The sequence below is a fragment of the Podarcis liolepis genome (assembly GCF_965112155.1).
Source record: "Podarcis liolepis genome assembly, chromosome: 6".
Classification (NCBI taxonomy): Eukaryota; Metazoa; Chordata; class Lepidosauria; order Squamata; family Lacertidae; genus Podarcis; species Podarcis liolepis.
The window spans coordinates 48803394-48829672 of record NC_139559.1 but is presented as its reverse complement, the minus strand read 5'-3'; the positions used below and the strand labels follow the sequence as shown (position 1 = coordinate 48829672).

At 40.7% G+C, this 26279-nt stretch overlaps 1 protein-coding gene across 3 annotated transcripts in view; it reads right to left on the bottom strand.

Moving 5' to 3' along the window:
* AHCYL1 (adenosylhomocysteinase like 1) overlaps positions 1–26279 on the bottom strand; it is a gene marked incomplete at its 3' end in the record, with an annotated part of 49475 nt that overhangs the window by 13107 nt on the left and 10089 nt on the right. For all 3 annotated transcript variants that reach the window (XR_014527598.1, XM_083509465.1, XM_083509466.1), the window contains exons 2-6: positions 6296–6407; positions 5274–5417; positions 4634–4734; positions 4145–4247; positions 2437–2531 (exon numbers count right to left, since the gene is read on the bottom strand). Coding sequence is in view for 2 of the 3 variants with exons in the window: in XM_083509465.1 (XP_083365591.1) it covers positions 2437–2531; positions 4145–4247; positions 4634–4734; positions 5274–5417; positions 6296–6407 (555 nt within the window). The remainder of the gene's footprint in view (positions 1–2436; positions 2532–4144; positions 4248–4633; positions 4735–5273; positions 5418–6295; positions 6408–26279) is intronic.

Below are 26279 nucleotides of genomic sequence, written 5' to 3'. Positions count from 1 at the left end.
ATAACCATTAAGGGATCAGAACTCTGATATTGCTTCACAAACCATTATTATCGTGCACGATGTTGTCCAAGCAACAAACCTGGCCTGGTTTTCTAACATATAAATAGAAATATACGAATTCTACAAGGTATACTTCCAGAGAACCAGTACTAGATTTTATCGCACATATTCAAGTGGAAGCTGGAAAACTGGTTCAAGCTGTATACTCAGAGTAAGGATAATCTACCCTTTTCATAACTGACCTGACAGAAAAAGAAATAGGGGATGCTCATCTATAGCCGATTATCTTAAAAACAAAACAAAACCTGGAACAACAATCAATCAATAGCTAAGAGGTTTGCTATACAGTAACTACAAAGTTTATTAACAAAAAGCTTTTTCCTGAGCTAGTGTAGATACATGAAACAGAGAAGTCATTGCGTATACTAATACTTTATTAGGAAGGGAAAACCACAGCAGAATTTCCCCTTAAAAATGCAATGGCATTGTTTCAGTGCAGATTTATGCTTATCTGGTATATCTAGCACACCAAGTCAAAGGGTATTGGGTCCTGCTGACAGTACTCCAATGCTGCACATGTGCCCCAATTCTGCTCATGCAGTAGCACTCCCCTTTCCTCTTCTTGCATGCACCCCAAATCTGCTCTGGAGGGTCCCCCAACACTCCGGATCAGATTTTGAGGGTGCTCAGGGGACTGCAGGGGAGAGGACAAGATGCTGTGTTGCATAAGAAAATATATGTTGGGCAAGCATAATGGCAGCAATGGACACAAGTCATGCAATTAATTTCATGGGAAGTAATTCTTCTAGTAGATGCAAAGGACATATGACAGACAATTCTCACATTCTCTTAAAAATAGATAATCTAAGACAGATGAGCCCCCACTTATTATACTATGAAGTGAGCAATCCCTAGTTTATTTTTTAATGTGAATGATTCTATCGTGTGTAAACATTCAGTTAGTTTCTAGTGACTCTGATCAGTCATTTAGCTATATGGCAATTAACAGAATCTACATACGGGGGGGGGGGAGCCATTTTCTTTTCTTTTCTTTTTTAATGATTCAACTTTGTGCAAGAAGTGTGATAACTGAGAGCTAGGGAACATTAGGCAGCATCCTCCTTTCAGAAAATCTCATTTTCTATATATCTGTCTATTATCACAACTGCCTTGCCACAGTGAAATTCTGCCCTTCTTCCAACATAGCTCTGTTTATTTCTGATCTTCACAACAACCCTCAGAGATAGGTTAGACTGCAATAGAGTGACTTGCTCAAAACCAACAAGTGTGTTTCATTCCCCTGGTTCACCAGGCACATTCACAGTATACATTTAAAGCACAGGTCTTCCCCCCAAAGAAGACTGGGAACTTTATTTTAAGGGTATTGGGAATTATAGCTTTGTAGTGAGCAAACAGCATTTTCCAGGATTGTTTTGGGGAAAGAGATGTGCTTTAAACAGAGTATGAATGTGACAATTATTGAAACTTGCAAATTTGCACCAACAAATTAAAAACCCCATTTATAGGTGGTAAATTTAGGAGTGGCATTTTACAGATTTGATACATGTGAAATTCACCGCCATGCCTGTGGAGGGTGGGTGCTGACCATGAGCAGCAGGTTTTTCTTTACTTATTTCATTATACTTATAAACCCACCCTTCAATATACTGATCCCAGGGCAGGTTTTTTTGTGACAGAAAAAGCTGAGCTCCTTTCCCAGCAGCCTGGCCGTTCACCCTCAAGAATGCAGCTGCCATGAGCCACCAATCTTCCTCCCCCCCCCCCGAAAACACACACACGAACACACAATGTGCCCAAGGCATTCTGGGGGAAACAAAATGGCTGCAGGGTTGAAAGAGGAGCTGTTGCAACAGGGAGGAACAAAATAATAAAGAAGCAGCAGCCCACTCCAGAACCCTACTGGTAATTTTGCTGCAATCCCCATCATATTACCCAAAGCAGCTGCCCATTTTCGGAGGGTGAATTTCACCTTACCCCTCCAATTTGAGCTGCAAATGGGCAGGAATTAACTAGTATTGAATCATAATACACTTTCCCATTCTTTCAGCTAAGCACCACTGAATGGAGAAGAGAGAAGGGAGGGTAAAACATGAAAAGGGGTTGAATGTGGCTGGACAATGAACACAAAATACAGTGTGATCCAGTAGACTAGATCCAAAGAACCACTGAACTAGTTCTGCATGTCCAAAAAATGTCTTTCCTAAACATTAGCTCCACACCCATGTGAAAAACCTCTTTTGAAACAGAAAAATACACAGTGGTCTGCTGAAAGGGATGAAGTCAGAAGTTCCAATGGGCATGTCAAAACCCTTGGATGTGCCTAAAGTACCTCTTCGGATGCCACCAAATACACTTCCAAAGGAGAAGTTAACAAATGTGTGAGAATATGGGAAACCTGGGAGAATGTTTCATTACCATGTTGGCCTGCCAGGTATCCACATTAACACAGCGATCAATGCACCACCAAAAGTCATCCTCGGATTCTCCTTTCCAGGCAAATACAGCAACACCTAGCGAAAGAAAATGAATTTGCTGGATCATTCTTATAGCAGTGCTGCTTGAAGCAGACTCAAAATAAGCACAGTTCTGGCACAAAGCAGCTCTCGACCCCATTTTATCTAACCCATGCTGAAAGTTGCCCCACTGTTTTTTTCCGGATTGCCTTTTTTGTCATCTGTTTAGCATATTTAAGTGACCAGGCTATTTGAAAAGACTTTATATTTATACAACACATAAATAACTAGGCACTGATCTCTGGAGGATTTCTCTGGTCACTGAATTGTAACTAAGTTAAAGCACATCCTAGTTAAGAATTATATTGTATTAAATGGACTACATGAAAGCAATTTTTTCTGTACAATCTAAAATCTGCTTTGGGAGCTCTTGAAACTATACATGTAATAGCAGTTGTAGCTAGCTTGCTAGTTCTAAACTGTCTATCAGAGTGGATTCTTGGCAGAATATGCAGGAACAGAGCCAGTATAAGACAAAGTCCTGTGGCACTTTCAGCATAAGAAATGAATTGTGATAGAAGTTTCATTAGATAAGAGATGCATATAGAACATAATAAAGCAAAGCCGAACAAGCTCTCTTAGCATAATCTAGGTTCTCCCAGCAGGTTCAACGGAGTCCATCTGGCTATGGAATGTCTCTCTGACAAGGGTTTGCAAAATACCCAACAACTCAGGCATGCAGAGAATTTACAGAAATATTAGGACAGTGAAGTTGGCAACAGTATTTCCCTCCTTGAAGTCTGTACAAACTGACACACGGGTTAGAGTTATACAAGCTTACAATATTCAGCAGTGACAGAAAAATGCTAGAAATCTTTTTTGAAAGAACAGTAAATTCGTCTTCATTCTCTTGTCTGCATCAGTTTTTGTGTTTTATTTCCACATAATTATGTACTTAAACCACTCATTTGCAGTAAGATATAATTTGCAGTGTGTCAATTTCTAACATGAAGCAAGTGCAACTGATACAACATGGCTACTTCCATACATTTAGATCTAATAAAGTACAGTATAAGTCTACTAGCAGACTAACCGATGGAGCCACAAATAAAGCATGATTTTATTGTGATTTTACAAACAGAACCAAAAATCTTTCCACAAGGCCACCATGTGCATAAAGATCGACTACATCCAACTACAATTCTTTCAAATGTGATTGCACTTATTTCATCGCTGAGGAATTTTGCTTCAAAATTTCTGCTTATTAAGTAATTTGGTCCTTCTTTCAAAAATAATGCTTCCACCAATGGTTGCTAGCCATGATGACTATGTTCTTGCTCCACCATCAGTGGCAGTGTGCCTCTGAATGCCAGCTGCCTGGAATGTGGGCTAGCTATAGGCCTTTGGTTGGCCACTGTGATCAAGCAGGGCTTTTCTTATGTAATTACCTGAAACAAAGTTTTAAATGAATTGTTCAGAAGCTTGCATCATTAGTGACAAGCTGTACAAATCTGATAGCAGAGCTTCAAACACAGCCAAATATTCTTGGTACATCATGTATTCATCTGTACTGAATAGTCTGACAAAAGTAGTAAGTGCTACCCTAATAAAAACAGAATTTGCATTTCTAATTCTGATACCGAATCTCTGTGCCGCTGCTGTGTACTCACCAGCTTCAGCCAAGGCAGCAGCTACCTCATTCTGAGTCGAATAAATGTTGCAAGCAGACCAACGACACTGAGCTCCCAGTGCACACAGCGTCTCAATCAAGACCTGGGGGTGATGCAAGCATAATCAACCAAAAACACAGCAGAAATAGCTGGCTCGATTTGGCCAATCCAGGCCAGAGTTATGACCCAACCCCCAATCAAATCAGGCATACCCAAGTCCATGCAAGACATTGCAGCCATCAGCCAAACCCAGCGGATACTGCTGACAACTTGAATCCTGGAACTGCCATAACAGCAAATGTCTTTGCCGAACACTATTATGTACAGACACATCAGGATGGTTGAGAAACAACAACAACAAAAATGCTCTTGTTTAGACAACGGAGTCACTTTTCCACTCATCTCTTTATTCAGAAAGGGACAAAGGTGAGTGGCATAGGTAGCAGTTAAGATGAAAGGCAGCTGGTGTGCAAATTGCAGAGAACTCACCGCAGTCTGTGCTGTAATGTGTGTGCATCCCACAATTTTAGCTCCAGCCAAAGGCTTCTCCCCCTGAGCTCGTTTTCTAAGTGAAATCAGTGCAGACATGTCTACAAAAGCAGAAGAGAAATTTTCAATGAAACTTTTGCCATCCACTGGCTGGTCATCCTCTTGGGTTCCCATAGCAAGACAGCTCAAAGACATTTATATATGTGAGAAGGTCTAGAAACGCAAAGATCAGTAATGGCAACTGTCTTGAATGTCAGATTGGATGTCAGTGAAGGATGCTGGCAACCTAACACTGCAGTCAGAAAAGGCTGGAAGTTGTCAAGGCTGCAACCTAAATGAAAAGGAATATAAGGAATATAAAGGCCTTTTAATTTGTCCCTAACACAGAAGTGGTAAAAAAGGACTGTTTATGTATAGACTATCAGCTGTTGTTCACAAGGCTGAGTACATAGACAGTTGCAACTGGCATCATTAGCAACACCTGCTGAAACAATCCTGAGAGGTTTTGTTTTTGTTTTAAGTTTACATTGCTTGCTGACATTTTGACACAGCTAATCTACTACCAAGGGGGTTTGCTGATGAACAGGATATAATTTGTGGTACCCAAAGGAGAAGGAAGCTTCAGCAGCTCACTCTTTACCTTGCTCAGCAATCTCTATCTCTCGGCGGCCAAACTCTGCCTGCTTGATATTCTTAACGCAGAAATTGCTACTGCCCTTCGAATTAGTTTGCTGTTTTTCTCTTGGGGAAACTTCATCATCAGAGCTATCTGTGTAGGATGCCGCTAGAGAACAAAACAGAAGTGTTTGGTAAGAAAGGAGTATACGCGAAATAAATAAAGACAATTCGTATTTCTTACTAAGGGCTGACATTTTACCATCTGTGCTATTTTAACTTCATTCTGATCATTCATCTTAAAACAGTGGAAGTGTCCTGGTCAATCTGGTTTCCTGTTGCAAATTTTTCACTTCTTGGCTTATACATACTAGCATAAGGTGGCACCGTGTGTGCTTCAAATACTGCAGGATATCAACATTCTTCGAAGATTATTGGCAGGCAGATTTTTATTTATTAAAAAATAGGCTTCCTTTCTAACATACCAAGTCCTTAAAACACCTTACAAGGATGCTTTACAGTAAAGGTAGAGCAGTGCATAAATACATGGGGTGATATTTATCGAAGTCATATTTGAAGTAGAGCTACTGAAATAATTGGAATTAAATTTCTTAAATCCATGTCAACTACCATAGAACATGACAGAACTAAAAGGTTAGTATTGTATACATGCACAAGGGATGCTACAAGGGATACTACAGGACTCTTTCAAGCTTTACGTGCAACTGAACAGGAAAAGGTGATACAAAGGGGCTTTGCTTTCCAAGAGACCATGAAAGGGTACAAAAGATGGAAGCCACTATGGCTCATAGCTGAATGTGGCAACGTTTTGAGAGAGAATGGTGTTTTTCCTAAGAGATGCACCCCTAACTATAAGGCTAGCACTGCCAACTGCCATGTATTCCAGTGTTTTGCAATACTTTTGAAAATCTTGAATGAGGTTGCCAGAAAGAAAGTTAGCAAATGCCTTTAAGTCTGGGGTCAGGGTTAATGCTCAAAATAACAGCTAAACAGGACATAAAAGGTCTGGAAAAGAAAAACACCTACCAGAGCTGTAGCTGTCAGTGGAAGACTGTGAAATGGACCGAGAAAGAGATCTGCGACCAGTCTTGGTTGGAAATTTGCTGAACTCTTGCATATCATCCGCAAACTGGATTTGCTAAATGCAAAGGGGTAAGAAGACATACATAGTTATACCACTTTGTTTTATTTATTTTATTAAGCAGGCTCACTTCTCCACACATTCCACAAAGACAAACAACTAAGCAATCCAGGGAAGAATGTTGCTTGCTAAAATTCAAACCCATTAGGAGAAAGGCTTGCTCTTTTATTCCAGTTTCTCTGCGCAAAAGGTGAATCCCCCCCCGCCCCCATATACTTGCGCTATTAGAAGGTTACATTAGACATAAGAAACTTCATGCTACTTTCTTGATGAATACCAGCTTTATCCTCCCCGCCCCCCCCAGTTACCCAAAGATACATCAGGGGTTTAAGAACAGTTAAAACATTTAGATCATTAAACTACAGCCAAGTCATATGCCAACAACAATACTGCTATTCAAGTCAATCAATCATGTATTCGAAGTGTGTAATGAAAACCAATGTGATCATAAGAAACGAAATATACTAGCTATTCCTCATTAAAATCCCTAGATTAATTTAGATAAACCAGGAAAGAGCTGTGGGCTTAGAACATCTTGACAATGGCATACAGTCAGGAACTGCAGCTCACAACTGACAGCACAAGACACGTCTTGGAAAAACCTGGTTCCTGTTCTCTTACAATACCTTGGCTTTTCTGTGAGAAAAGAACTGTTTGGATTGTACCACCTGCAACTACGATACACTAAACACATGCAGCACCTCGGTTGGGAGCAAGAGAAAAATCTGTAGCGTTAGGCTGAGGAGAAACATGTAATATTAGAATGGCACCGTGGAAAAACTACAGTGGTACCTCAGGTTACATATGCTTCAGGTTACATACGCTTCAGGTTACACACTCCGCTAACCCAGAAATAGTGCTTCAGGTTAAGAACTTTGCTTCAGGATGAGAACAGAAATTGTGCTCTGGCGGCGCGGCAGCAGCAGGAGGCCCCATTAGCTAAAGTGGTGCTTCAGGTTAAGAACAGTTTCAGGTTAAGAACGGACCTCTGGAATGAATTAAGTACTTAACTCGAGGTACCACTGTATTGAAAATGTGAATTTGAATGCAAAGAAAGAATTACTGCTGCAATTTGCTTACTATTATGAAAATTCTAGAACAAGTGGGTCAAACTTCCAAGTACTTCTGAGACTCAAGAAAGCAAATAATTTGTTCCAGGGAACACCTCCTCCCAGGAGTAAGTGGCTCAACAATAAGAGAAAACAGAATCAGAGAGGCTGAGAGAAGGAAACAAAGTGGAGTGACATTATCTTGGACCCCACACACTACTGGCAATTCAAATATTTGCTGCAAAACTTCCCTGTGTTGTTTTTGAGACAGCCCCTGTCACTCACCAAGATACAAATAAAAAAAAATGTCATCTAGCAATTCTATTAAAAAGGCTTGTTTTATACATTTATAGTTTAGTTAATTCATAAAGAAAGTTACATCAAACTAGAACAGAACCTGAAAACCCCAACTGATTCAAAATATAGAACCTGCCCTGAATTCTACAAAGCACATAGTTCAAGGATCATAACAGTTCTCACCATGTGATTTGATTATTTCAACAAACCAGCCCCATGTGCTGCTTGTGTGGCCTTAAGAACAGCATGATAGCAACAGGATTGCCAAGAACCAGAACTGGAAAAACAGAAGTCTGGGATATAATGGAAAAGGCTTGCCTCTTATCTTTCAACTATTATGGCCTGAGGGGTGCTTTTCTAAGCTCTGAACTTCATAATGCACAAAAATTATTTCAATAATAAAATTTATGGCAGCCCCCCCCCCCATTTCTCTCTCTTATATTCAAATGCAGGCTTTAACAATGTCTTTGTCAAAAATTAATGGATTCCCATCATGGCTTAGTGTCATATCTGAAACAATTCACTAATGTCAAGCAGCAAAATAACTAGTGACAATTCAAAAACAAAAAGGGAGGTCATTAACTAAAGCCTAATAGTAAAAAATAGGTTAGTAAGTTAGTAAAAAGTTAATCCCCCTTTGCTGAAAAGAGTGCTACCAAGAGCCTACTTTAACCTTGCCCTCTGATTTCACCCAGGTCTAGGAACAAAAACAAGTGAACTTTGAACAAACCAATCCCTACAGACTGTGTCAAATGCTATTTTAAGTCCTAGAGGAACAGCACATTGTTCACCATGTCAGGAAGTATGTTTATGAGCGAGATTTAGTAAGCAATTCATTGTGCTGAACTCCCTTCTTCATAAACCTGTTTGCTTTATTTCAGTCTAATCCTTATTTAATAAATGCCTAGAATAGAGCTTTGTAACTTTCACTGATAAGACCAACCAATAAAAACTAGGTTCAAAAGTATTTCCCATGCTAAACACCAATTTATCATACTTAGCTGGTGAGTTACCAGAGACTCTGCACTGCATTCAGATCTTATCAATGAATGATACTCAGCAAATCAAATCCTGGATGAGAAACCCGAAGGGAGAAGTATTCCAGCTTGAACAAAGTTTAATGTTTCGGCCCGTTCAACTGTTGAAAGAATTAGTGCAACGAAGAATGAAAGCCAAATCCAGTAGAGGCCAATCCTCCACATGTCTTCAGAATGTATAAAACTCAAATCTAGTGTCTCTGAAAATGAAATCTGGTTATAATACAAACAAAAGTTCACATAACCTTTTAAAATAGAATCCATTAATTACTACAACAGAAAGAATTAAAGTTTGCTTTCCATTTAAGAAGGGGGGAGGCCTCTGATCAAGAATTATACTGATGCAGTAGTGTATGTATTAACTGTGGCAGAGTGTGAGCATTGAAGAATGTCAACTAAACAGGACAACCAAGTTTTAAGTCCCATTAACTTAAAAAAGGGAGAGTATTAATTCAATGATTTACTCTTCCATAAAATTAAATGAGAATTAAGTTTTGCTGGACAATTCTCTTACTTTTCACCTCACAGAGAAACACTAATCTGCTTGGTAATTACTAACCCCAGCCTCTGAAAAGTTATTTGGAATTTAGCCATTACTTAAGTGTTCTTTCTTAGGGTCTATGCATACGTACAATTGTGTTTATTTCACAATTGCCCAAATTTGCCCCTAAGGAGATGATCCTGTAGTTCACAAAGCATGTGTGCTAAATACCCAACTGTTTTGGATTATTCTTCTAGCTTTATAAGGAGTATGCTACAGCAACTAGTTAGTTTGATTTCTACAATAGGAAAAAATAAAGAAAGTCTATTTTCTTTGGTGATTTAAAATAATCTGTTTATATTGGCTTGATTGAATTCAATCTACCATGTTTCCCCCCTCTCCTGCCTGGCAGGCCCCCTGAGCTGTTTTCACTAGCCCAATAAAGGTGTGTGTTCTTTGCCACAGCTGATGTGTAGGAGCCATGCTTCCCTCAGAACAAAAGCATGACGAATAGGATTAATGAAGTGCTGTGACATTCAAAAATGGAAAAAGCACAATAAGTAAATACCAAAATGGATGAAAGAGCATTCAAAATTATCCGCCTAAATTAGGCTTCCCTCACATCACATCACCTACCATTGCTATCACCATAAGGGTACCACCACAGGGAGCAAAAGAATTTGTTCTTGTGAAGGCAGAGCTTCATTGGCCTCTGACATTTTAAGTACTGCATTGTCAAGTCCCATTAATTGCATGTTATATGGCAGTATTCAAGGCTTCAGTAGAAGTCAGTAACTGTAAATGTTGAGCAGTCACAATTGTGAAGATCTTTAGACCAAAAGGGATATATTGGTAAATACAATTTCCTTCAGTCAGAAAAGCACAGGAATACAAACTGTACTCTATAGCACTACCAGACAAGCCATCAGCTATAACATGAAGGTTAGCAATCAACAATTGGAGGCCACACAGAAAAACCAGTTCTCCTCTGAGAAAGCGGAGAGTGGCCCAAAGTAAAGAATAGGCTCACAAGGGCTTTAATTGTTACAGCTTCCTTTTTATTCAGAAGAGCGTCTATGTAATATCTTTACAGTATTCCACTACTGCCATGACCAACTAGAGTGGAATTTCAGCTGCTATACTAGCACAAAACTATGAAGCATCTTTGACAATCTAAAAAACAACTTGGGCATCTCAACCACCATGAAATCACTCACGATTTAAGCACAAACACAAACTTCACTTCATTTCAATTGTAGTGATATCAGAAGATGGATTTTCCTCCCAAGACTGATATTCTTCAAACTATTTAATCAAAATGGACAGAACAAATGTATAGTTAGTTTAAAATGAAAACTGCTGTTTCTGCTTTCCTCTTCACCACTGCACCAGAGGCAGAGAGTGGAGGGGGGAGCAGACGTCTGCATTAGGTGTAAGAGGTCAAATAACCACTTGGGGCCACCAAGAAGTCCTTAGAAATTTAGCTGCTGAAAGAATCAAGGACTACTGTGAGTATAAAATAACTACACACAAGTTGACAGAGATACAGATTTATTTTGTAGATAACTTTAATGTCTGCTTTATTTTTCAAACCACTTAGAAGTTTTATTTATTATCAAGTGGTATATAAAGTTTGCTAAATAAATAAATATGCAAATGAGATTTTACAGGCTAGGTAAAGCTGCACTCTGGTCCTGTGAACTCTATGTAACACAGACCACAAAGCTTTGAGCAATTAAGAGGGAACTGTGAACTGATGCCAAAGGCTCTTTTGCCTGCCCCAAGAGCCACAAAGCCTCCCTTCTGCAACCACCTAATCAGACAAACGATAGCTGTGCATGTGAGGAAAATACCCTCTCCTCCTAAGAAAAAGGGGGCTACAAAACTATGTCAGAAAAGGAGTGCCCTCAACTGGCAGGGCAGCTACATCCATTCTCAGCATAGGTGATAGGATGTCTGCTGTATGCATGAATGCATGCTTGTTTGTTTGTTTGTTTGTTTGTTTGTTTGTGTGTCTGTGTCTGTGTGTATACCACCTCTTTTCAGCTATACCTCAAGTGCTTTTGTTCTGTGGCATCCAAGCAAAGGCCCTTTAATCAGCATATCTATAAGGAAACTTGATCATTAGCCAGTAACTCAGTGTGGTGTAGCAGTCTGCAGTTACAGCAAGACCTAGATTCAATTCCTTGCTTAGCCACAAAACCTACTAGTGACCTTTGGACAGTCTGCTTCATGAAGTTGGTGTCAAGATACAATGGCAGGAAGACTGGCTATACTACTATAAGCAGTTTGAGAAACGGTAGCTTAAATATGAAATTTCATAATAAACCTATGTGCACCATAATTGTCCCAATCCTATAAGGCAGAATAACTGTTCCGATCCTATAAAGCAACAAAGAAGTGTCTGAAGGGATCTACCGCTGATTATGTTCTGTACTATTGGTAGTACAGCTGACCTAGAAGTGAGTGAAAGCTATCTTCAAGTGACTGAATGACCAACACAATGTGTGATGCAGGCTTGCTGATTTTTGGTGGTCAGTAGAAGACCTGAAGTTGAAAATCCAGACTCCTCTATTTGCTACAAATCAAGATGTTAATCTAGGCTTAGACGGGGCCTCTGAACAATGAATGTGTTTATATATGTGGCAATACATCCTTAAAAGCAGAACAGAAACTTTGAGAACAGAGAAATGCACAAGGAAAGGGCAACAAACTAAGATGGGTGGCAGAGGTAACAATGTTATTGTTAATATGAAGATCCAGCAAGAGGCATTTGGTACAGTGGTGCCTCGCAAGACGAAAGAGTTTTTCGTTTTTTGAGTTGCTTCGCAAGACGAATTTCCCTATGGGCTCGCTTCGCAAGACGAAAACGTCTTGCAAGTTTGTTTCCTTTTTCTTAAAACCGTTTCCTATGGGAAACCACACTTCGCAAGACGAAAAATTTGCAAGACAAAAAAACTCGCAGAACGAATTAATTTCGTCTTGCGAGGCACCACTGTATATGTTAGGCTTGCCATATGTTAGGAAAATTCCTGACATGTCCTGGTTTTTGGGTGTAAAATGGCGTCGGGGGAATTTTGCTGAATTGGCAAAATGTCAGGAAAAATCTAGATGTATGGTAACGTGGTGGGAAAAGCAGCGGAAACAGCTCCAAAAGCTTAAAATCACTATTTTGGGGAGAGGCTTCCCCAAAAAAGTTCAACAACTTTGTGGGTGTCAGGAAGTTTACTTTTTGAAATATGGCAACCCTAGTATATGTGCAAGTCCTAACAGGTGGTTAGAATGTCAGACATCTGTCATACCCCAGTAGCAGGGCATCTACTTTGCATACAGGTCTCAGGTTCAATAACCAGCATCTCCAGGTATGTCCTCAGAAACTGCCTCATTTGAAAGTGCCAGTCAGTGTAGACAATATGAGTGAGACAGACCAATGATCTGACTAAATACAAGGCAGCTTCCTATGTCTTTGCTGTAAACCATAAATGTAACATTTATTTAAAAACAAATCAGGGAAACTTTTTTTAAAAAAAAATCAGGACAGCAATCATAAGTCAAACTTCTAATTCAAAACCCAAGAGACATCATGCAAAAATAATCAATAACCCAGGTTACAGTTTGTCATATTGGTAACAAACTAACTTTAAAGTTTGCAAATGCTGTATGTCAAAACAAATTCCCACTATGTTGAGAAAGCATAGAAACTATAAGCATACCTTTTCCCAATGCTCCAGACGAACAGTGGATTCCCATTTACTCCCAAGAAAAGTCCCTGTTTATCCAGAGCAAAGACTGATTTGCTAAAAATTGGCCAGTGCTCCCATTTGTCACCACTATTTCTTCAGAATACAAAGAGGAACAAACAAGTTGCATTTGGATCTGGCTTTTAAGTTCTAAAAAGGACAATTTGGATCTAGGAAACTGCTTGCTAATGAAATCAACTGCTGAATTTACCACTGTAATCCCTGAACCGGCTTTAAGGGCGCTCATCTGAACTCTGCAGCTTAGTAAAATCTGTCCTGTCTAAAAATATTATCAAACATGGCAAGCAGCTTACTAATGAAGTGAATTACTCCAGCATTAAATCAATTTCAAACTTAGCCTGAATCCAAAATGGTGTATGACACGGGGCTGGAATACAACCCTGGGAAAAAGACAGGACCCAACTGCAACCTCAACAGTTGACCTCACAATATCATCTTCTTTGTTCATGTGCTGTGATCTCTAGATGACATTAAAAGGAAAATCCTCTCTCAAATCTCTCTGACACCAATATTGACTGGTACAGAGCGTCTCCTGCACACACAGCTGTGGAATGTGGACGGCCAAGCACGTGTTTTGGGGAAGGTCTGGAAAGCTTGCTATATTCAAGGCCTGCTAGTTTGACTTCACCCAGGAAAGCAGAAAACTGCCCATTTTCACCATGGGTAGAGACTTATTTTTTCCCAAAGCCAAAAGCAATCTTCACAATGTCATATTTTCATTGGAACTCACACGTGTTTCGCTGCTGGAATTTGCTTTCCTAACCGGGTGTGGCATAGTATTTAGCAGCAAAGAAAATATTTTAGATCCCAATACTTCAACACCATGTAGGGGGAAACAGTTTAGATTCTCCCTCGACCTTTAATCCATGAAGCTCATGCATACTTAAGTCAGCATCGCCCTTACTTCGTAAACAAAGGTTAACTGTAAGACTAATACCAAACCAAGCATTATTACTATTAAAACATACTATCCCCAATATCAACTGAGAGATACTAACATGATCAATATAAAATGAGTTTCTATTGTGAAACCTGAATTGTTAAATGCATTTGTTAATATTAGGAAGACTATTGGCTCTCAAGTCTATAAGATGGCATCAGGACCTACTTACCCCAGTTTGACCTCTGGGATGTGCCTGCATGGGCTTATGACATATAGACCTGACAACTAAACTTTTACAAAATTAAGGTTCTCATCTACAAGCCATGCAGCAGGACTTTAAGTACCTATTCACTTCAGGGAGTTTGAAAAAGATTAAACACATTCCAGCTGAATACTGAAAAATAAGAGGTAAAGGAGTCGGGAAGCAGAAGACAACAAAGAAGACTGAAATAGGAAAAGCTCAAGAACGTGTTAAAAAAATAATGATTGTAAAGCCATTAGGGACAAGCAAAGAACGTTTATCTTGTGGAAGAGTGGTATGATTTTATCACCTTCGTTAGTTATAAAACTATTTCTCTCCTTCTTCACGTTATATGAGGGTGTGACCATCTTGACCCAAACTGCTCTTTTCGTATGTATTATTGTTTGCATGTAAATTCCTATTTCTTTGCTACACTTACCTGCTGAGGGGTAACGGGACATTTTAAAGATACTTGGAACCAAAAAGTCTGTTAGTTGGGGGGAAGTGGGATTTAGTTTTGCCTCAATTAAACTAATTGATTTTTTTGTTATAATAGCTCTGTGTATGTTTGTTTGCTGAGTGAGGGAAATACTATAGTGCAATGCAATTGTATCGGCATTCAACAGATAACTTATTCTACTTATGTATTCACTTTTTCTTGAAAACCTAATAAATATTATTTTAAAAAGAAAAAAAACAAATAAGGAATTGGATCTGCACTGAATGATTGACTGAATTTATATACTGCCCTTTACCTGCAATTTTTAAAAGCTCATTTCCAGCATGAACACTTGCAAGAACAGTTCCAAAATACCCATGCTATGTCTGGTGATAATTCAGAAGCCAAGAGAGCTGGACAAAACTCCCACTGGGCTCACTTAGCTCCCAACCCCTTTTCTTAGTGACCATTATTAGTCCCCCTGCCTCTCATACTCCAACCCCAATATTAATTCACCTTGCATTTGTTGTATGTAAAACCTTGAAAAATTTTCAAGTTTGAAGGCCTTAATCCTGAAAGCAAGATTGACAGTGACAGTGCATTCCACTAACATTCTCAGTTAAACCACATATAAAAAAAACTAAAACCAAAGCTAAACCTTATAGTCTCCACTGCAACACAAAAAAATGCAATATCTGACTGGCCTAGATCTCAGGTACTCGGTGTTCCAAAAAGCTACCCCTGAGGCTATTTAGACTAACTTCTTTAATAACTAACTACTTCATGAGTCTCTTCCTACAGAAAGAAAGAATGATACGTGTTTACTGCAGGGGGAAATGTTATAATTACCACATTCTGCTGCAATAATTTTAATTGCAGACTATTTGAATGGCTCAATATTTATTACTCTACAGCCTTTAATTGCTTTTGTGGGGGAAAGGGGGGGAAACTAATAAATGATTATTTATAGCACAATCCTAACCATATTCACTTAGAAGTTAGTCCTACTGAATTCAGTTGGGCTTGCTCCCAGGTAGGTGGATTAAGATTCCAGCATTAATATGTAGCTGGCCAACTGATGCAATGGATTTGCTGCAGCTACCACATTTGTCCTAAGGCCCAATTTGCTTCCCAAGAACTAAGCTACAACACTCCGGAGACAAGGAAAGATAGTATATCTCAAATCCTAACTCATGAGTTAATTTCCTACACTGAAAAGCTTTTTTTAACATTGAGTACATTTAATCATGTTATCCACACCTTCGTTCTGAATTGGTACAATTGCAGGAGAGCTGTACCATATTATACGCATCGGTAAATGGAACAGCCCTTACCCTAGTACATTATGTCAAGAGGAAGAGATTGTGTTCCTCCTTTAAGGTGAGGCAGGAAGATGGATTCTAAGGAGCAATGTCAAGTGCTACTCAACCCAAAGAGGTGATAATCTAGTATTGTTGGCACTACTGCCATTATTGCAGCATGGTAATGTGTTAATATGATAGACCAACATTTATAAGCCACTTGTGTTACAAATAGTCAAGGAAACACAACTGTAATTACAACTCTTTCTCACGGACAGACTTTCCCCAAGATGGACACATCCTTCTGTTAAAGAAAGTTATGGTTGCAGTTTTATGGCTGCAATCCACAGGTTTTAGTTTTATTACCTCAGGTAGGACCAACATCACAATTTAACGAAGGGTTTTTTTAGTGTGTAGTTGGCACAAAATCTAGAGTTGGAAAAATGTGCTGCTGGAAAGTTGATAATGTGCAGTTGGAAAAATGAGGGGAGAGGAAGTAGACATCTTAGGCATATGTGTTTTATTAAGCCCTTAAATGATAGGTAGTGTCACCGATGGCACGTACGCCAAATATATATGTATAGAATGTGCTCAGTTTCCATATTGAAAACAAACTGCTCAAACTCAATTTAAAAATCCCTTCTTTTTGGGGGGCCAGAACCTCCTTCACTTTCATCTTTGGGCAGGAAATACTTTGTCACATCCTTGTGTACCCTTAAAATACTCCTGTTTTTGCACCTGTTAGTCTAGGGCAAATAAAAAAATAAATCATCAATGGATAGTGGATAATAGCTAGTGATTTCTATGGCAAAAACTTCACCGATAAATGGTCTAAGCAAGGAACAGAATGCCTTTGAGTTCATTTGCCTTCTTCTAGGGGTGGGGATTTGTACAGCTGGAAAAACCTGCATTTTAAAAGAACCAACCATTTAATTGGAAGTATTCTCTGTTAAAGTGGTTTGGGGAATCACAGCCCAAATTTCTCATTATTTTAATAAATTTACCTGAGAGTAAAATATTACTTACAAGAACAATTCTTCTACAAATTTTTCCATGACCATGATAAAGATGGGGAAGAAGGATTTACATTCTAGAGCTTGGATCCTTCTACTATTGACCTGCACTGCTGCACAAAAAGAGCAACTTCTACATGGACATCTCAAGGCCTGCATCGACATTATTCCCATCCCAGCCTTTGGATGAGTTATCCTCCAGGAATGAAATGAATTAGGCCTCAGTCTTGCACAGGCTCTTGCATTCCCTTACCTCAGGGGAAAGTGAGCAATAAATTGGGAGATCCCCATTTTGGAATGTAGACTAGTTCTAGATGAAAGAGAATGAAACCCTCAGAATAAAATCTCCTAATCTGGTCATTCACTTCTTTTAATGTTTAAAAGGGTGCACAAACCTAAGGCCCAACTCCTGATCTTTTCCTGAAGATTATCCTTGGCTAAGAACCGAGGGCATAAAATAAAACATTCACAGGCCTCCAGATCCTTTAAAAACACGAACTGAAGAAAAAGCTCTGTAGGGTGCAAATTATTGCTGCTCAGCACAAAAATTGTTCTCTGCATACCTGAGATTACTATACTCATTTAAGCACATTAAATTGCTTTTTATAGAAAAAAATAGAACACGTAGCTTTTTGTGGCTTATTTGTTCAGCACATATGGTTCTTATGAAATAAACTAGAGCAGCCAGTCCCTTTGCTCAGAATTAGAGACTGGAATAAACTAATCTTGAAGAAACATATAAGCCCATAAAAATCTGCAATTGGAGCTATTTTGTCATTCTGATTTCTAAGCAACCTTATGTGAAATGCAGCCATGTGAACAGCAGTTGGTTTTACTGAAGTTAAGCTTTACCTGAAACACACCCAAGGGGGTGGTGGGAGAACCATGTGGGAGTAAATTCAACAATGGAGTAGGGATATCACCCAAAATAGAAGTAGTCAAAATTCTTGATCCTGCAAAGTGGCAGATATCAAACAGAAGTGAAGAGGCATGAGGATGTCAAAAGCTAAAGCTAACATCCCATGGTTGTAGCTTCAGCTGTACTCTCTAAACCAGCCTTCCTCAGCCTTCTCTCCAGATGTCCCTGACCACAGGTCATGCTGATGGGAATTAGTGTAAAACAGCCTTTCTCAATATTGAGTCCCCTTATGCTGCTAGACTACAACTCCCATCATCCCTAGGTAGCAGGTCCAGTGGTAAGGGGAGTTGTAGTATAACAACATATAGGGTGCCAAGGTTGAGAAAGGCTGGTCTGAAACATCTGGGGGGCACCAGATTGGGGAAGGCCGCTCCACATGGTGCCATATAATGTTATCCCACCACACATTGCAACATGTGCCCCACAAAGGACATGGGTAAGCTGCTCCTGTAACCCCAATCACTTTCTTCTGTACTCATTACAGCTGAGTGACAGATCCTCTGGCTTTATGAAGATAAGCACACAACATTCCTCAATTGAACTTTCTTGGATTATTCTTGCCCCACAGCCATGACTCGAATTTCATTCTCACAAAACAAGCTTGCAGTTTGATTACTGTCTGGTCACTCAAGGTGACTAAATATTGCCTCCAGCAGAGGTACAGTCCCACCTACAGAGCACTAAGATCTGTTGTTCCCACAATACAGACACCCACCAGGATGTTCTAAAACTGCTAGTGCAATTTTGTGACAGTCTTTCCTGTCTAGCACATTTGGCAAAGACATGGAGATTGCTCAACATGCCAGTGTCTTTCCTTAAGAGGAAAAAACTTTTGTGGCGTAAGGTTTTTGTTTTTTTAATTGTGTCACCATGTTCTATGCTTGTAAGTTGCTTCCAGACACTCTGTTGAGGGAAGCAATTTATAAGTGAACTAACTTGTTCTGCAATCTCATCCAAATTGGGAGAGCCAATCCCAGTTGCCAACTGACTTAAGACAAGAAGGTAGGGGTGAACCTGTAAGATCAGCCACCATTCATAATAAAAAGAAAAAGCAACTTGGGTAAATAAACAGTGTGTGACTGAAGACTGTTTTGAAGGTTGGTGTCGGAATCTAAATAAATACTCATGAACAGTGAAGAAGTAATTGGGTTGCAAAGCCGGACAGAAATGAAATTTGCAGGCATGGTATCTCCTTGTGCAGATCCTCTATATTTTTGCTGAATGGCACTCCTCTCCACCTCTAGAGTTCCTAAATCAAACAAACATTTCATTCATGTTACTAACTGCTGCAAACAGGAAACAGTGTCTTCACAACGTCCCAAAAGATACAACTCTAGAAGCAATACTATCGCTTGTCAGAAGGTTTGAACAGTTTATTTGCATATCCCAAGCTTTAACATACTCACTCTGGAGAATCTGGACAGTAAGAGGTAAGGAGTCGGGATTATTTCAATTTATGCCAATTTGTTTCCTTCCCCCTTATAAGCACATCTTACATGTCAGCAGACTATAAGTACCAGCAAGTTTGTTTCTGAAGTATGTGAAGAGCATTAGGCTGGACGTAAATGTCAAAACAATATGGACAAGTACCCGAGCCATCACCTCTCTGTCCCTTACATTAGTATATGGCAATTTAAAGGGTGGGGGAGCTACTAAATTGAGTGTTCACTGTAGTGAAAGTCAAGATCGACAGTTTAGAATACATCTATTAAAAATAATTAAAAGACCTGATATGAAAGCGGTTTACTACTGGAGGCAGGGGGGAAATGAGACCAGATAATAAACTCTCCGCTACCATCCCTCACACAGGATTGACTTAAGTCCCAAAACAACAAAGTGCTTTCTCCTTTACCCCAGGAAACATCAGGCAAAGCCACCAGAACTGGAGTCTTTGTGCTAATCACATGTAGCATCCCCTCCAAGGTATTCGGAAGGGGAGACACCGACTGTCTTTGCCCAGGGCCCAGAGTGGGAGCCAGAGTGATCCCTAACAGGAGCTCACTTGCACTGAGGGGATACTAAATTTGCACACTGCTTTTTTGCTTCCACAGAAATTAAATGCCGCAGCATGTCCTAATATGACCTGTTCTTTTTGCTCATAACAGCATATTCATTCTGACACAAGACTTCTACATTTTATCAGAACAGAGCCAGCAATTGTCCCAAGACAGAGCCCAAGTAAATGATGGTTTTGCCACTTATATGACAGCTTTTTGTGGGTGCAATATATGAGTAGTTGAAATGGAACTTTAAAGCGTCTTATCTAAAGTTGCATGCACACTGCCTTACATAACCACATGAAAAGCCACAGCTGCTAAAATCTGTGATTTCTCCTTAAAGTTACATTATTAAAAATGGAGGAAAGGGTGAGAATTTCCAATCCCAGAAATTGCAGCACAGAAACTACCAAGTTAAAAAATATGTCTGTAACACTCAGTGAGACGAATAAATTGACATGAACATAAATGCTGCACCCTGCTTCCCAGAGTACAAAATATAAGGTCCCATGTGCATTAAACATTTAAAGAAGTATTATACTATTTTAAACATTTCTCCTCACACAACTACAATTTCCAGAATGCTTTAACAAGAAATTCCTCTTCCCAGGGAACTCTTTGCACCACTGGCTTGAAAGTTTCATTTATGTAAGTCTACCCAGACAAATAAATGCTGACACATTTTAATCTTTTGAACTGTTAATTCTAATTATTTTAAAATGTTTTAATTGCATTTATCTGCTTTTATTGATGATTTTATTGATGAGAAGAGAAGACACCCTGGAAAAGACCCTGATGTTGGGAAAGACTGAGGGCACAAGGAGAAGGGGATGGCAGAGGGTGAGATGGTTGCACAGTGTTCTCGAAGCTACTAACATGAGTTTGACCAAACTGCAGGAGGCAGTGGAAGACAGGAGTGCCTGGCGTGCTCTGGTCCATGGGGTCACGAAGAGTTGGACATGACTAAATGACTAAACAACAACAACAATTGATGATTTTACTATTTCTTATAAACTGCTTAGAGATTTTACTACAATCTAGCAGTATATAATTTTTTTAAGTACAAATAAAATACCGTAAGTACTTTTCACACAGTCTTTCTAACCAGAGAATATTTTTTTTAATGTGATCCTTACTACTACAATTTAGGCTGCAGACCCAAACTACTTTGAATGACTATTGCCATCAGTAAAGATTGGTTACCCCATAGAAAAGATCATTATCTCAGGAGAATTTCCTCCTAGGAGCCTAGACCTGTTTCCTTGTAAGCTCCTGTAACATTTGTAAGTTTAGAGACTTTGGGATATTAATTGTTTTAATTCATTTATTTTTGGAAGCAAGTTGTCATATTTAATAAAAAGCAGATTTAAGAGAGAGGGGGGGAATGCATCAGTTCTGCTTGTGTCAGTCATACAAAAGCATGAAAGCTCCTATGACATCCTGGAACTGCAGGGCATTATCCCCCAGGGTCAAATTGGAGATGACTGACAGGAGTTAGCTTAGGCCACATATTTTAGGCTGCATTGTGATACTTTTCTGTAGAGTAATGGGTGTAAATCTCCCTTTTACTATTACTGTAACCCAAGCCTTGTTCAGCAATTGCAATAATGGAAGTTGGAGGGGAAGGAGAAAGAGAATGCCTGCCCCCAATTTCTAATTCCAGTCACTTACTTGAGCCCTGTACTAGTCAATGACTTGTGAAACTGACCAGACGGCACCAGAAGCAGCTTCTGGTCTAAAAATATCCACCCCTAATTAAGTTTTAAAGTGGAAAAGTGTTCTTAAATGAGGTGGAGAGGGAAACTGGGGGACTGCATTATAAAAAATATTTTAATATTATTGTGGCAGTACTGATCACGGTGCTCAGAGGCCAGTTTTGGCTCTTTCAAAGTATTTCTTGAAGCACTTCAAAAACCTGCAAAACATGTTTGACCAGAAATAATGTGTGTGTGTGCTATGGGCAATGATAGCAACATCAAGTCTTTGAAGTTACTATCTTTAAACAGCCTTAGATTGCCTATTATCAAAAGAGAACCCACCAAAAATCCCAGTTAGTACTGGCAGATGCTACAGCCCCACACATTTACAGAGGGAGGTCCACAGATGACACAGAACAGTCTTGCCTTAGGGCAGCAGTTAAACACCTACTTCTGAAGAATTCCTTGTGTGGCTTAAAGAGAATTTTCTGATAAGGCATGATTCTACTTTGAAAGAAACATGGAGAAAACGGATGGCTATAAGAAGGCCAATATCATCATATAACCCACATTTGTACCATTTTGAACCTATAAAGTTTCCCAAGATACAAAATTTCTAAAACAAAGAACAATTACATGTTCCTGGCTGCTTAGGCACATTAGGCCACGCACAGGCAAACTCGGCCCTCCAGATGTTTTGGGACTACTACTCCCATCATCCCTGTTGATGGTCCTGTTATCTAGGGATGATAGGAGTTATAGTCCCAAAACATCTGGAGGGCCTAGTCTGCCTATGCCTGCATTAGGCTATAAGCAAAATGGTGCTGGGAGAGGGGATATTTGTCATGCAATGGGGAGAAGATGGGAAAAGTTACCTTCAAGAGCTTCACAAAAGCTGACTGTCTAGCAGAGAAGCTCTTTGAAAGTATCAGGGGTTGGAAGGGGGGGGGGAGACTTTTAGATCTCCCTTATGCAGAAATTCTATCCCAAATATTACAGTGTCCGGCCCAAATACAACAAAGAGAATGGCTGTTGCTCCCTATTCTTATAACCTTGATTTGTCCAGGCCCTTGAAAATGGAAGCAAAGTATTGGCAGCAATGCAATTTCAGTGCTGCAGCATGAAGACGACTCATGCTCTGTATGTGATTACTAGGGGAGCCGCTAGAGCAGTGTTTCCCAACCTTTTTTGGGCAAAGGCACACTTGTTTGATGAAAAAAATCTCGAGGCACACCACCATTACAGCCCCGTGACGTCAGCGCGCAGCGTCACGCCGGGAGGGACGCACGAAAGTGTAACTTTCAATTTTTCCCCTCCCCCTTGCCGGGGAACCTCCAAGCTTTGGGGGTGGGGGGGGGAGGAGGCAGCAAAGCGAGGGACTGAGGGACCCTAACCCTAACCCTAACCCTCACCGATCACCCGGGAAAGCATGCGAACGAGGAGCCCCCGTGTCCTGCTCCCGACAGCGGACGGCACAAAGCGAGGAGGCCTGGACAAGGCAGCACGCTCCCCGCTCTTGCTGCATCGGGGCTTTTCTCCTCCAGGCCGCTTTCGAAGTCCCCTTCTCCGCTCCCAAGAGCCGGAGCCGCTGCTTCCAGGCCCTGTCCGAGCCCCGACTTGTGGCCTCACTTCGAGGAGCGCCTGTTGCTGGGGACGGGGCTGCATCCCCCTCAGCCGCCGCCTCGCTTCCTTCCAGGAGACCCGACGGCTCCCCCTCTCCCGCTCGCCCTCCTGCGCCCGCAGCAGACCGAGACCTCCCCGCCCCCGCCCGGCTCGGCCCTACCTGGGCGCCTCCAAGCCCGGCCGGCTCCGCGTCGCGCTCCACGCCGGGCAGCTGCAGCAGGGGCTGCGCGGGGGCGCGCGGCGGCCCGGCTGAGCGCGCCCCGGAGCCGCCGCGCCGTCGCTCGCGAGTCCCTCCGAGAGCCCTCGGGACTGACTCCGGAGTCGCGAGGCCGCGCGTCGCCCAGGGAAGGGGCGGCTTCCCACAAGTCCTCCGGGAAGCAAACGCCCTCGCCCGCCTCCCTCCAGGCAACATCTCGCGGCACACCAGGCAACATCTCACGGCACACTAGTGTGCCGCGGAACACCGGTTGGGAAACACTGCGCTAGAGGATAATGTAATGATTAGTGGGGGAGTTACACAGTTGCTATGGGAGTAGTAATTCCTGTTGCTGCATTTATTCTTTCAGTGCTGTTACTGTATTAACACACCAGCAATTTATTAGGGTAGAATACTGATAAGTTTCAGCCAAGAATTCTAGCAGGGCTACTTAGAAGCTGATTTGCCCATGTCCAGAAGCTGAACATTACAGCCTTACAAATACTGCTGGGCAAAGGTGAATCGTTTCTGCAACTCATTAACTCCCACTTTTTTTAAAAAAATGCCAAAGGCTACCTATAAAAGGGAAGCACTTAGGAACAGAAAGACTGCAGGATCCAGAACTGGAGTTTTCAAGGCCTTGAATGAATTCACAGTGGTATTCTCCCATCCGTGACAGTTCATTTTTTGGTTGTTGTTCCCATTTGTTTACATGGCAGGTAAAGGTAAAGGACCCCTGGACAGTTAAGTCCAGTCAAACTTAGACTATGGGGTGTGGCACTCAAATCACTTCAGGGAGCCAGCGTTTGTCAGACAGCTTTCCAGGTTATGTGGCCAGCATGACTAAACTGCTTCTGGCGTGACGGAAGCCAGAGAGCGTAGAAACACCCTTTTATCTTCCCACCGCAGCGGTATCTAGTTATCTACTCGTGCTGGTATGCTTTTGAACTACTAGGTTGGCAGGAGCTGCGACAGAGCAATGGGAGCTCACCCCATCACGCTTGGTACATGGCACCACTAGCTTAGTCAACTTAAACATCAAATGAATTTAAGCTATCTTGGTGTGCCAGTTGCAGAGTTTCAACATGAAATTATATGTTCAGTTCCTCAGACTACTTACTTAGCAGAGTTCCAAATAACCCCCTTCCCTTTTGAGAGTAAAGTTTACACATCAATTTGAGGGTTACATTTGAGGGTTTTTTCCTTAACAATATAAAGAAGCATAGAAATGAAATGAATATTAATAATAGTTCATTTTGCAGTACCTGATAGTTTGCAAGAAAAAAGGGGAGGTCATGATTTCCCATCCATGCCAATGATTTTGCTCTCTCTTATTGGCCTAGCATCATTTAAAAGCAGGGGCAATATCAAAAAGGAACAAGTTTAGGAATGGGACACTGATAATGACAGTGTTTGACACAGGGTGGGTGGGTAGGAAGGTAGTTTGGTTGTTCTAAAGGTGCAGTGGCAGCCATGTCATTTTGCGCCAAACACAAAATACATTTGGACACAATAAAGGTGCATACTAATTGATTACCCAAGGGCAGCACCTGGAAGAGTCAAGAGGGGATCCAGACTGCCATTATTTCCAGCATATCCAACCCTTGGGCCACATTATAAATTAACATGCTAATATTAAGTGTACTGATGCATGGACAGCAATTACCCCAAGGTCTTAAATAAAAACCAGCTAATTGCTTTTAAAATGGGGGAAAAATAAAGTTGTTTCTTGGCAAAGATCTTAATGAAGGTTACATATTCAGGCACAGGTTGTAAAGCAGGTAACAAGGTCCAAGAAAAACTCGGTGAGCACCAAACACAAAGCAAAACATCCTTTATTGTTGAAAAGATCACAACTCCTGCACACTGGAGGTACTTACCCCTTTCAGCATATACTAAAAGTTATGGGCCTCATGAACAAATCCAAATAAAAATGACAGAAGGGATGTTCTGTGATCTTCTAAACCACCATTTGTTGGTTTTGGATGACATAAGCAGTTGTGCTCAATCAAAAAATGGAAGAGTCAAAACGTTTGAAAGTAGAGGAGAACTGAAATGGAGGCAGATTTTGCAAACATTTTCACTACTGTGAGACGCTTCCCTCCTCCTTTTGGTGATTTTTGGCACTTCTTTTCAAAAGGGTGCTAAACTGTTTATGAGAGGTGGTTGTCCTGTCTCTATTGTATTAAGGTGGCAATCCCTAAAATGCATTTTTGGTTGGTCTCATATAGGCTATAAAGTATTTTCAATAATGCCCTAGCTTAATTGCAAAATGCAATATTCAGCCCACACAGCTGCAGCAATGAGAACACAGGAGAATTAGCTTCATCGAGACAGAGGAAGGTCATGCTTTGTTATGTATACAGTCATTCAATCCAACTTTAATAAGAATTGGCAATGCCCTCTTATTTAGAGCTTGCCTGGATCCAAATTAATCCTCTCCCTGTGGGGCTGGAAAAGAATGCACAAAATTCTGACCAGGATTCTTGTGTGTGTGGGATGAATGGCTGAAGGTGAAAGCTTCCAGAATATAGGTTCAAATTACGTAAAGAATTTTGCAAGAAGGTGAAGAAGGAATTCCCACTGATTCAACAAGAAGTCTGATTCTGCCCATTTCTAACAGCAAACTCCCATGCTCTAGTTCTGATATCTATGAATGACAGCCCTCCCACCTCTAGTGCCAGGAGAGCAATGGTACCAGATATTTAGCTCAAGATCATCCACCTGTATGCAGAAATAGAGCACCCTGTCCCACACTCTCGCCTGGATTCTCAGCATACACCACCATGCTTCCAACTTGATTAGAATACCCAATCCATGGCCAGCTAGTTGATTCCCACCCCCACCCCACCCCGTTACAAGCCTAAAGTGAACAGATTCTGCAGCAGCAATAAGCTTGTTACCAAGGGCACAGTATCGATCACAACACATAATA